At 43.4% G+C, this 13,419-nt stretch overlaps 1 protein-coding gene across 4 annotated transcripts in view; it reads right to left on the reverse strand.

Annotated features, from left to right (window-relative positions):
- Positions 1-13,419, reverse strand: part of Efcab5 (EF-hand calcium binding domain 5) — a 137,294-nt gene that overhangs the window by 58,740 nt on the left and 65,135 nt on the right. For all 4 annotated transcript variants that reach the window (XM_037201494.1, XM_037201493.1, XM_037201492.1 and 1 more), the window contains exon 8: positions 5,304-5,459. In XM_037201494.1, the coding sequence (XP_037057389.1) occupies positions 5,304-5,459 (156 nt within the window). The remainder of the gene's footprint in view (positions 1-5,303; positions 5,460-13,419) is intronic.

The following is a 13,419-nucleotide window of genomic DNA, read 5'->3' on the forward strand; positions in this document are numbered from 1 at the left end:
ATTATCAACACATTTAATCCCAGCACACAGGAGGCAGAGGCAGGCAGATCTCTGAGTTTGAAGCCAGCCTGGTCTGCAAAGCAAGTTTCAGGGCATCCTGGGCTACACAGAGAAACCTGCCTTGAAAAAACAAAAAGAAAGAAAAGCGGGGGAGGAGGAGGGATAAAGGAAGGAAAGAAAAGAGAGAGAAAGAAAGGAAGGAAGTAAGGAAAGAAGGAAAGAAGGAAGGAAGGAAGGAAGGAAGGAAGGAAAGAAGGAAAGAAGGAAAGAAGGAAAGAAGGAAAGAAGGAAGGCAGGCTATAGGGGCCAGCAAGACGGCTCAACAGGTCAAGGCACTTGTTACCAAGGCTGCCAACCTGAGTTCAGTCCTGGGCCCCCCATGGTGGAAGGAGAGAGCTGACTACTATAAGCTGTCCTCTACCCTCCACACATGCACCAAGGCACGTGCATAGATACTTGCACACATTCATCATAGATACTTAAGTAATACATATGTCCTGATAAAATTAATTCATTTATTTATTAGGAGTATATAACAAAATATATTCATTCTATCATATAGGATCTCAAGCTCTCTCTCTCGGCTTTTTGATGGGTTTCTCTGTGTAACAACCCTAGTTGTCCTGGTTTTGTAGCCCAGGCTAGCCTCAAACTCACAGAGATCCACCTGCCTCTGCCTCCAAGTGCTGGGATTAAAGGCATGCGCCACCATGCCATAGGATCCCTTTAATGACTACTTTCAGGAGAAATACTTGGTTATATTTCAAGTCCAAATCTATATCTATCTCTGTCTATCTCTCTCTCATACCTGTAGCTACAAATGCATGCATGTGGAGGCCAGAGGACAATCTTTTTTTTGAGACAGAGTCTCTCACTGACCTGGAATTTACCAAATAGCTTAGGCCGGCTGGCCAGAGCACCCAGGACCCACCTGTCTCTACTTGCCCAGTGCTGGGATTATAAGCATATGCCATCATGCTTGGCTTTTTAAATGGGTTCTGAGGCTTAAACTCAGGTCTTTATGCTTGCACAGAAAATACTTCTACCAACTGAGTTCTTTCCCCAGCACCCTCAACACTTTTTCTTAGCAATAATTTATATTTCTCTTATAAAAAATGCCCATGGGTATGTCTGTTATCTGTCTGTCTCCCTGCCCCCTTCACACTCACTAGCAAAAAGCTTAGATTCAAACTTGAAGATAATGACTATAAATATTTAGGTCACTGTGGCTACATTATAGTTCCATTCAGTATCCTCTCTATTTTGATTCCCTTCAACTCCTGACATTTTTTTTTTAACTATTCTTATGAATGTTCTTTTTTTTGTTGTTGTTGTTCTTATGAATGTTCTTAACTCCTTTCTGGAGAAGGTTTTCATGTATGCAGGTAGCATGGGCCTCACATGTGCCCTGCTCTGCTCATACTAGTGAAGAACACAGTCGGGGTGGCTAAAGGTGACCCCAAGAAGCCAAGGCTATGATGCCTGCTTATGCTTTCTTTGTGCAGACATGCAGAGAGAAGAACATAAGAAGAAAAACCCAGAGGTCCCTGTCAATTTTGCAGAATTTTCCCAGAAGCACTCTGAAGTAGATGACAGTGTCTGAGAAAGGTGGATGATGTGTGCACGTGGCCAGGAAAGGAAGGATTACAAACCAGCTAAGGGAAGCAAGAAGGGAAAAAGATCTAATGTCACCCAGAGACCACTGTCTGCATGTTCCTTGTCCTGTTCTGCTTTCTGCCTGAGATCTCCACTGGCGATGCGGCACAAACGGTGGGTGACGGGCAGACCGGCTCAAGTGACAGAGAAAAGCAGCTGTGCGTCACTCAGACCACGGAGCAGAAGACGCATGGGAAGGAGGCTTCTGGCCGCAAGTCACAAACGTCCCACAAAAGTTGCCAGGAGAGGAAGAGAAGAGGGCAGCGGCAAGGGGGGGGGAGGAATGAAAAACCAGACCAAACCTAAGTCTCTCCTTGTGAAACTCTGAGTAGGGAGGCACTGTTTCCTACATACCTCTTTTTTTTTTTAAATTTAAATACACTTTTTTTTAAAATTAAAATATTTTTGTTTTATTTTTATTATTATTATTTAACTTTTTCCATTTATTTTACATATTGTTTTGTTTTGTTTTGACACAAGATCTTACTTTTGTAGCCCTGGTTGGCCTGGAAATCTCTGTGTAGACCAGGTCTTGAATCCACAGTGATCCGCCTGCCTCTACCTCCTGAGTGCTGGCATTAAAGGCGTGCGCCACCATGCCTTGCTGTTGACACATCTCTTATTTGAGTCTTGTTTACTGCCTTCATTCATTTTAATTATAAAATTCCACCATGATCATGTTACAGGTGCTAGCTAGCAGTTGACACGAAGTGGCCATTGGTGTCTGGACACCTGGAAGCTGTATAAGTTATAGATACATTTTAAAATGGAAAGGTGGAGGCTGGAGAGATGGCTCAGGAGTTAAGACCATGTATTAATTCCTTTTCTAATCTTTTTTTTTTTCGAGACAGGGTTTCTCTGCGCCACCACCGCCCGGTATTAATTCCTTTTCTGTTGCTGTGATAAAACACCACGACAAATCAACTCGTGGAAGAGTTTGCTTGGGCCTGTTTCCAGAGGCTTAGGATCCATAGTGGCAGGGACAGCATGCTGGCTAGCAAGTGGCAGGCATGACGGTTGGAGCAGGAAGCTGAGCGCTCACACCTCAGCCACCCATGACTCAGAGAGATCGAACTGGGAGGAGGTGAGGCTTTTCCCTCTCAAAGCCCGCCCCCAGCGGCACACTTCCTGCAGCAAGCCTGTGTAAGTGTTACAGCTCTGTGGGGAAAGTGTGCCCCGATACAGTGTTGCAGCTCTGAAGAAAGGTATCCTGGCAGTCAGGAGTTAAGGAATACCACACAGTCACGCTGCACAACAAGCCTCACTTAAGAGATTGGTCGGTAGAGACGCAAGAGGGCGGCTGCCTCTGCCCTGGCAAGAAACAGAACTAAGCAGAAGGCGGGCTTTATAGAGGGTTTCTTTATTTATAGAGGTTTCTTGTGTTCAGGGTTCTTGTGTGGGGAGGGGGCAAAGGCGGCTTTATAGAGGTTTCTTGTGGGGCAGAAGGCGGGCTTTATAGAGGGTTTCTTGTGTGGGGGGGGGGGGGCAGAAGGCGGGCTTTATAGAGGGTTTCTGGTAGGTGGGGGGCAGAAGGCGGGCTTTATAGAGGGTTTCTGTGTGGGGGTGGGGGCAGAAGCGGGCTTATAGAGGTTTCTTGGGGGGTGGGGGGGCAGAAGCGGGCTTTATAGAGGTTTTCTTGGGGGGGGGGCAGAAGCGGGCTTTATAGAGGTTTCTTGTGTGTGTGTGTGTGGGGGGGGGGTGGAGCTTCCCAGGGTGGCCTGGGATTGGAGGGATTGTGTGGCCTGATCTTGGGGCAAGTGCAGGAATTGATGGGATTTTGTGCTCAGAGATAGGTGGGATTGAGTAAATTTTTTCACCCAGAAGTGGGTTCAGACCTTTTACCTACAAGCTGCACCTCCTAAACCTCCCCCAGATAGCACCATAAACTGGAATCAAGCATTCAAATCCCTAAGACTGACTATAGGGGACATTTCTCATTCAAACCATCACAGCCCTTTTGCAGAGGACTTGGGTTCAGTTGCCAGCGCCCACAATAGTGGCCCACAACTACCTGTAACTTCAGTTGGAGAAATTCCAGGCCCTCTTTTGGCCTCCTCGGGCACTGCACATGGTGCACGTATACAAAGCAGGCAAAGAGGCATGCCTGTAAAATGAAATAAATATTTAAAATAGATAAAACAAATGAAAAGGCATTTGTGTTCTTACACCATGGTTTGCTCTTGGTGTGAGATGGCACCTGAAGCTGTTTTTGGCATTTTATTTTCCATTTGTAAGGTACAAGGTCAATGTCAACTGTATGTATCTAAGATTTGTCAAGAGACCAAAATAACTGAACAGGTTCCTGATGTGCCTTCCTTATGTGAGGCTGTGGGGGAAGATGCCTTTTAGAGACACGAGTTGTAGCCCTGGGGACAAATAGAGGCTGGACCTGCTGGCACTGCAGGCGACATCCATTTTGCTTTGGGTTGTCTTGGTTTTTTTGTTTGTTTTTGTTTTTTTTAAATATATAGTAACCTGGCATTCTGTTGCAACTCTTAGTGTAGAAAAGGGGAGTGGTGATTAGTAGGTATGAAAACGTTTGCAAATTTTTGTAGTTATATTCAGTATATTTCAATGACTTAGTGTTTATTTATTTATTTATTTATTTATAAACTAGAACTCTTCATCATCAGCAAAGCCACAAACAGTTGTTTCAATGGAGGTAGAAGAACCTGCGACCTTAAATAATTAGTAGTGCTTTGCTACTTCCTGCATGTTTAGAGTGCTGGAATGTTTATAAAGTTAAACAGTATTACATCAAAAGTCGCTACGGAGCATGGGGCTACAAATAAACAAATATCAGGCTCATTAAACAAACACATTTCATTTAGATCTGTGTCTGCTGCTGCAAGTCCATTTGATACCCTGGATTGGAGTTCTTCTCTAAATCCATTCTTGGGAACACTTTTGAGCCCGGCATGGTGGCACACATCTTCAATCCCAGCACTCAGGAGGCAGAGGCAGGTGGGTCTCTCTGAGTTCGAAGCCAGCCTGGTCTACAAAGTGAGTTCCAGAATAGCCATGGCTATTTGTTACACAGAGAAACCCTGTCTCAAAACAAACAAACAAAAACAAAAGAGAAAGAAAAGGAACACTTTTGAATATAACTTTTTAAGGTCTAGCGTAAAGGCCAGGAGAGACTGCTCAGTGGTTAAGCCCACTGGCTGCTCAATCATGAGGACTAACATTCAGATCCCAGAACCCAAATAGAGTCACAAATGCCTGTGACTCCAGCCCCAAGGGCTCTAAACCCTTTCCGGCCTCTGTTGGCATTTGCACACACAAGAGATAGACTTAGAACAAGTTAGAAATGCCGAAAAGCATTTGCCACACAAGGTGTAGTACAGGGCGGGCCCATTCAATAGTCAGAAAGGTACAAACACAGAGTAAGGTCTGGAACATCTCATAGCATTTTGAGAAAGTAGCTGATAAGTCAGATTTTAATCAGATAACTAAAAAAGTAGATTGTACTGTCTGTGTTTGTACTCTACATGTTTCTTTCCCCCCTTAGTAATCAGTTTGGTGGTCAGCGGGCCACAATTACCAAGCATGACAGATCAGAAGTTTAAAACATCACCGACGACCATCAGTGGCAGCTGGCCCCTCACAAGCAGTGTGAGACGTGGAGCTCTCGGCGTCTCGCCTACCTTCCCACTGTCACAGTAGAGGAAGAGTTCCGCAAACATCTGTCTCCGCATGTCCGTTTTCACGATCTCCCGGAATCCTTCTGCATAGTGGCAAAGGTGTTTAATGAGCTTCTCAAAAACTTCACTTTTCAAGTTTGCAACGTGTGAAGAGATGTACTGCAGAAAAAAAAAAAAAAGTAGGACAAATGATGGCTTAAAACCATGTTCTTTGTTTGGGTTTTCCCAATGGGCTTCAGTTCACATACATGAATGTTATCAGCTGTAAGATGTTTCCACATTGTTTGCTTATCATTCAAAGTGTTTTCATGTAAGTGCCAATCTGTGGGCTCGCCTTGGTTCCTTCCCTATTGCCAAGAAGAGACATCATGAAATGAAACTGGAGAGAGAGAGAGAGAGAGAGAGAGAGAGAGAGAGAGAGAGAGAGAGAGAAAGGGGAAAGAGAAAGTCTTGATATTCTCAAAGTCCCTGTTTGGGTCTATTCCTAAAGCCCTTGGATCATTTCTCTTTCAGCCCTACCAAGTTGGTTTCTAGTTCTTGTAACTAGTATGTGAAAAGGTTCCATTTTAGTAATTTGCTACGGAAAATAAGTCATTTCTTTTAAATAGAACATGCTTTTTATATATTCATGAGCACATTTAAAGTATTTTCCTTTCAAATTTATTTTTATTTCATGTATATGAATTTTTTTCCCTGCATGTGTGTATGTGTACCACATGGATGCCTGGTGCATTGGAGGTCAGAAGAAGGCATCTGACTGAAATTGTGAGCCATCATGTGGGAGCTTGGGATCTAACTTGGGTCCTCTGCAAGGGCAACAAGTGCCTTAACCACTGAGCCATCTCTCCAGCCCAACATGAGAACATATTTCAAGCTGATTGTTCACCTCCTCACTACTATCATCTAGGCACATTTAGACTGCAGTTTGTAAAAGACTTGGTTGGAGCTGGAGAGGTGGCTCAGCAGTTAAGCACACTTGCTCCTTAATCACGAGGACCAGAGTTCAAATGTCAGCACTCACATCAGGTGGCTCACAAATGCCTCTAACTCCAGTTCCAAGGGATCTGACACCCTCTTCTGACATGTGAGGGAACCCACACACGTGTATGTAGTTGCACAGACGAAGACACCAGCACATACACCCATACAGTTTTTTAAAAGATGTATTATACTCGTAGCCATGAAAATTAATTTTAAACTCTTACTTGACTTGCAAAAAAAAAAAAAAAAAGGTCGCTCGCTTGTTTGTTTGGAGGCAGGGTCTCACCTCCAGCCTGGCTTCAGATTCCTACGGTAGCAAGACTAGCCTTAAACTTCTGAACCTTTTGCCTCCGCGTCCTACTGCTGAGATTGCAGTCATGTCCTACTAGCTTTGGATTCTGCCATGCTGGGGCATGGTAGGCAACTGTTCTACCAACTGAGCCGCCGTTCTACCAACCCAGCCGCCGTTCTACCAACCCAGCCGCCGTTCTACCAACCCAGCCGCCGTTCTACCAACCCAGCTGCAGTTCTACCAACCCAGCCGTTGGTCTACCAACCGAGCCGCCGTTCTACCAACCCAGCTGTCGCCCTAGCTACCAGTTGTCATTCTTCTTGATGGGCCAATGAGCACAGTTAAGTCCTTATCTAATAACTGGAGAAGCAGTAGTATGAGAGGTCAAGATTTTGTCTGGGTTCAAAGCCTCGTTCCCATGCTCTTTCACTTACAAAATGGGTGTCACAGTAGCAACTATCTCAGAGGGACATGGTGAGGTCACAGGAATGTATACACAGTGTGCACGGAATCTAGGTATTCCATGTAATAACTTCATAGCTATTTTTCTTGTCTACTCCACAGGTAGTTAGGAAATTGCTGAATAGCATTTTCTTTATAAAATAAGACAGTCCTGCCGGGCAGTGGTGGCGCATGCCTTTAATCCCAGCACTCGGGAGGCAGAGCCAGGCGGATCTCTGTGAGTTCGAGGCCAGCCTGGGCTACCAAGTGAGTTCCAGGAAAGGCGCAAAGCTACACAAGAGAAACCCTGTCTCAAAAAACCAAAAAAAAAAAAATAATAATAAAATAAAATAAAAAATAAGACAGTCCTTCCAGCAGACAGAAAATATATTCTTAGAGGAGGAGAGATGAATGAGATCAGTGATTTTCACAGTGTGGCCCATACACCAACAGCATCACCTGAGAAGGTGTTGGGAATACAGTTTGGAGCTTTGCCCCTGAGTTACTGCCCCAGAAATCCTGGGGTTGAGAGCAATCTGTGTTTTAACAAGCCCTATAGAGGATATAAATTTACTAAAGTATGAGAACCACTTCTTGGGTTCCTCGTGGCTTTACCCAGCAGGTCCGCATGGAGGATGATTAGGACCATGGGCCTGAGTGCAGGTGTCTGAGATGGTCTGCACTTGGCTGTGCTGGGGGATGGTCTGTATGTCAAGTTGCTCTGATTGGTCAATAAATAAAACCTGATTGGTCATGGCTAGGCAGGATGTATAGGCGGGACTAACAGAGAGGATAAATAAAAGAACAGGAAAGCGGAAGGCTGAAGCGGAGAGACACTGCAGCCGCCGCCATGACCAGCAGCATGTGAAGATGCCGGTAAGCCACCAGCCACGTGGCAAGGCATAGATTTATGGAAATGGATTAATTTAAGCTATAAGGACAGTTAGCAAGAAGCCTGCCACGGCCATACAGTTTGTAAGCTATATAAGTCTCTGTGTTTACTTGGTTGGGTCTGAGCGGCTGTGGGACTGGCGGGTGACAAAGATTTTACCTGACTGTGGGCAAGGCAGAAAAACTCAAGCTACAAATGGCGCCCAACGTGGGGCTAAAGAAAAAAAGGGAAGAAAAAAAAAGAGAGGGACTAAAGAAAAAGGACAAATGAACAGGGATAAAGGCCGGTGTTATGAAAAAAAAAATACTAAAGACAAAGTCCCTTAACCAAGAGGCGCTCCAATAAAGTGTGATCTGAGAAGAATCCTCGCGTGGTGGTAAAGAGGATTCAGAACTCAACACACGGAGCGGTGACGTCGGTAAGTTCTCCAGGAATGGTGATGTCGGTAAACGCCCACAGTTCTTAATTCTCTCTCTCAAATGAGCGGCAGCCGCCGGTTTGAGTTACTGGCAGTTTCCTGGAGTGTGTGCTCTATCTGCAGTATGGCGGGAATGAGGCCTCTGCAAGTGGCACATTAAGCTGCATGGTGGATTTAGCCTTTGATAGTACAAAACAAAAAAAGAGGTTTCTGGGCTACACGCTGCTTGGATAAAAGCGTAGACCCACTATTTCTGAGACTTGATGGCTCCCAGAGCTGGCGAAAAACGTACCACCGCCATGTTGGGAAGCTGAAGGGGCGGAGCCAGCAGCCACAGAGCTGTTTCAGGCTTAGAAGGCTGCAGTTTAAAGCAATAAGTTTGCAATAAGACTGATTCAGATGAAACAGTTTATAATGCATGTAAAAATGTACGTAGGCTTAAAAGAAAAAAAAATATACCGTTATATAAACAATAGTATCTAAAAATAAAGTGTTTAAAAAAAAAACAGTACAGGTAATAAGCCACATAAAGATGGCTACCACACAGAGAATCTGGATTATGTTCTCTTTGATATTCGTAACTGAAGAAAAATATTTGATTGCAAAAGCTGTTGAGTTATGCCAAAATGTATATTTTAAAGGTACCTTGACTTCAAAATTTGGCTATAAGGATATGTTACTTTGGAAAGGAGATTCTGCTTTTGTTTCCACAGAAAGCCAGAGGCTGTGGATTTGTTCCAGATTAAGATACATCAGGTTTGACCAGCCAAGACCACCTGAAAGGTCTCCGATGACACCATGGCCCAGATGATCCAACATCCAGAATCGTTTCAAGGCAACTGGCTCAGATGATACAGCCTCACGGACTACTCCATGATCCTTAAATTTTCTTTGTGTCCCCATAAGATACAGCGCCCCCCTCCAGCAGGAAGTAGTAAGAGAAGCTACGCCCAAATTCCCAAATGTACCAAGCTGGCTTTGGAGATGTATAAAAGTTAAAACCTTCCTTTTTAAAAAAAAGAAAAGGGGAAGTGCTGTGGGATGTTCTGTATGTCCTGTGGGAGCCCTTCTTGGGTTCCTCGTGGCTTTACCCAGCAGGTCCGCATGGAGGATGATTAGGACCATGGGCCTGAGTGCAGGTGTCTGAGATGGTCTGCACTTGGCTGTGCTGGGGGATGGTCTGTATGTCAAGTTGCTCTGATTGGTCAATAAATAAAACCTGATTGGTCGTGGCTAGGCAGGATGTATAGGCGGGACTAACAGAGAGGATAAATAAAAGAACAGGAAAGCAGAAGGCTGAAGCGGAGAGACACTGCAGCCGCCGCCATGACCAGCAGCATGTGAAGATGCCGGTAAGCCACCAGCCACGTGGCAAGGCATAGATTTATGGAAATGGATTAATTTAAGCTATAAGGACAGTTAGCAAGAAGCCTGCCACGGCCATACAGTTTTTAAGCAATATAAGCGTCTGAGTGATTATTTTATAAGTGGATTGTGGGACTGCGGGGGCTTGGGGAACCTGGAGAGAAGCCCTCCAGCAACACCACTGAGCTGGATGATATGGGGTAACTGGTCCCAATTAATTCAGTATCCTAAGATCTGATTGCTTAGTATTAACGACTCTTTGCTTGACTAGTAGACATTTTTCTAATTTACTCAGATTGTAGAATTATTACATAATTGGCATTTTTATATTGTAAATCAATTCTTTAATGTTGAAAAAATATTGGTTCATGATAAAAATATCACCTATATTCTATTCAGCTTTTGGGAATTAATGCTAAAGCCATGTGAATTATTGGGGTGTAGGGATTCTACTGAATCAAGATTGGTTAAAAACCTTTCTCTGAAAGACAGTTCTGCACTCTGGATTCATAACTTATGGGTTTCTGAACAAGCATATTCTAATTGTGCAAAGTGTCAGTTATATAACATGAAGATTAACAGTCATCCACCTAACTCTAAATTTAATTATAAATAGAACAATTACAGAAAGTTGACCATGTCTTACAAGAACAGAAGAAAAGTGAAAATACATGGATGTGTTCGTGTTTTTATACCCTTGCAAAGAGTGAATCCAAACATGTCTTTAGATTATTTTAGAACTTAATGACCTTCACTTTATTTTCTATTTTCTTTTTTTGGTTTTTTCGAAACAGGGTTTCTCTGTGTGGCTTTGAAACTTGTTCTGGAACTTGCTCTGTAGACCAGGCTGGTCTCGAACTCACAGAGATCCTCCTGCCTCTGCCTCCTGAGTGCTGGGATTCAAGCAAGGTGCCCGCTGCAGCCGCCGCCGCTGCCGCCGCCGCCGCCGCCACCACCACCACCACCACCACTACTACCCCCAGCATGACCTTCACTTTAAAAGCTCTGTGAGCTGCTTAACATTTGAGTTGCCTTTTGCCAAGCCACCTCTCTGAGCCAGGTCTCAGGGGAAAAAAAAAGAGTTTTTCTATTCTTCTATTCTGATTTGATGTTGAGAACACGGCAAATGTCACACTTAATAGACTGGTAGCTGCTGTTAAGAGTCTACTGGGTTGGGCCATCAAGAATCATGATCCTTAGTATCTCAGAATATGACTATATTTGGAGATAGAGTTTTTGAAGAGGTAATTAAATTAAAATGGGGCCTTTAGAAGTAGGTCCTAATCTAGTAGGACTAGTCTTTCTATGAGGAAGAAATTTGGACACACACAGCTGGATAGCTATGTGAAGACCAATTATCACAGGTGATAACTAGTCATTTGTAAACCAAAGAGATTGATCACCACAGGAGATAACTAGTTATCTATACACCAAGGAGATCGATCATTACAGGGGATAACTAGTCATCTATACACCAAAGAGACCAATCATCACAGGGGACAACTAGTCATCTATAAACCAAGGAGACTGCTCATCAACATAAACCAACCTTGCTGACATTTGTCTCAGATTTCTAGCCTACAAAATTATAGAAAAACACACTTTTTGTTATTTAATCCACTCAATCTGCGGTGCTTTGCTGTGGCAACACTAGCAGAGTACTATGTGTGATGAGGAACTGCTAATCAGTCCGTTCCTGTTATGTGTTTCTTACAGAAGACCATCCAGGAAGAGACACACTGACTGAGAGGCTTGTTCACCCATCCCTGCTTATTTCTCTGGCACAAGATTCTCTCCTCTCACCCTAAGGTTTTGTCACATGTTTTCATGACATACTTTTACTGGTTACCTCTCCCAAAGCTACACAGCCTCCATTCTCCTGTTCTACCATACAATAACTCAGAGTACATGAGTAAAAGAAAACAGACAAAAATAAAGACATAAATGAGGTAGAGAAACTGGAAATCCTTTGGGGTGTAAAATACCACTGTGGGAAAAATTTAGTAGAACATACCAAGGAGAGGAACAGTCTTTGGTTACAGTTTCTGAAGCCTTTCTCTTTAAACTTAACTGCCACACCATTGAGGGCCTCAGACTTAAATGACTGACATTAAACAACCCCATAAGAGAGGAATCATCCCAGAGTGAAATAACACTAGGAAGAGAATAAGATCCAGAAAAGAGGAGGCGTGCTCTTCTTACTCCTGGCCAAGGGATGCATGGTTTCAGTATGAAGAACTGGAAGTTAATATCAGACTTCCCTTACACAGTATCGATGTATATCATTATCCTTAAGCTCATTATTTAATTCAGGAATGGTCTCAGGTTGTCTGAAGCCCAAATTTACTTAAGGATGCTCCTGAGAAATGAACATTTACTTTATACAGTCTCATAATAATCACAAACACATTGGATTATTTTCATTTGCCTCTAGTAAGCAGTTAAGTATGTGACATCTCTTTAACAATCAGATGGGCCAAAAGGCCAGGAAATGACGCAAGTGTGGGGGAGCACACAGGGACTGCTTCGCCTCTCCTGGGACTTCACTCATGTTAACACTGAAAACCCCACGTCCTCTCAAACTCCTGGCCTCAGGCAACCAGAATGACTTGATGTCCTTTGAGGTTTGAATCTGAAACATCCTTCCCTGGTCCCATCCAGCAGATACATGCATCCGTATAATTGCACACACACAGGCATAAACTCCTACTTGTACCTACAAATATACTCATCCCATTACAACAGAACATTCTCATAATGCATTATTGTGCTGTACCTAATAGCTGATGAACTAGGAGAAAATTTTCTCAAATAGTTACTTTTAACCTTTTTTTTAAATATAAGAAACAGGATTAAAAAGTGAGAAGTAGACTGAAGTCAATGAAAAGACCATCATCTACTCAGAAAACAGATATGTAAGAAAATGGTAGAGACACAGAAGCACCTGTGAGCTCTCATTCCCTCCTTTTCTGTAATCTCCTGTTATAACTCAATGATTGCATTTTCTCCAAACATATTCCATGACCACAGGGCAATTGAGTGGCATAGTGCCTCCACTGGGTAGCACTTGTAGCTAATATCTTGTCTTTAAGCCTAATATTAATATTTTATTTTCTTCCAGTTTCAGAAGCAGGTGCTAATACAATACCCTTAAAGCAAACCTCTTGAAAAGCAAGTGATGAAATCCAGGTGCTTTGGCATGTGCCTAGAAAACCACTAATGCAGGAGGCTGAGGTAAGAGGATCAAGTTCAAGGCCAGCTCGGGCTATTTTGTGAGACCTCATCTCAAAAACAAAACAGCAAGCACTCAAGGCACTATTTCTGTGCCACACAGGATGGCCCAGGGGTGTGCTGGTCAGATCATTAAGTGTTTTCATGCAAGGTTTTCTTTGTTACGATAGGGCCCACTATGTGGTCTGGGTTGGCTCAGCTTAAGAAACATTTTCTTGGGTTTTACCCAGGTATGTGTTTTCTGTAATTAAAGTGTCTGATTGTGTAATGTTTGCGTTTAGGAAGAGGTGCCCAGACATGTTAGGAAAGCTAATGTTAACAGCCTTAAGACAAAATAAGACAGCAGCAAATAAGACAAAATTTAATACACATAATTAAAGAAGATGGTGTAAGGCTGATGAATGCCCCTTAGATCCATTAGCATTTTGCACAGTATCTTTGTCAATGGGGCCCAACCTTAGGCTCCCCTCTCAACCTTCATCTTTGAGTCTTATCCTTA

This window comes from Peromyscus leucopus, chromosome 8b (assembly GCF_004664715.2).
Source record: "Peromyscus leucopus breed LL Stock chromosome 8b, UCI_PerLeu_2.1, whole genome shotgun sequence".
In the NCBI taxonomy this organism is placed as follows: Eukaryota; Metazoa; Chordata; class Mammalia; order Rodentia; family Cricetidae; genus Peromyscus; species Peromyscus leucopus.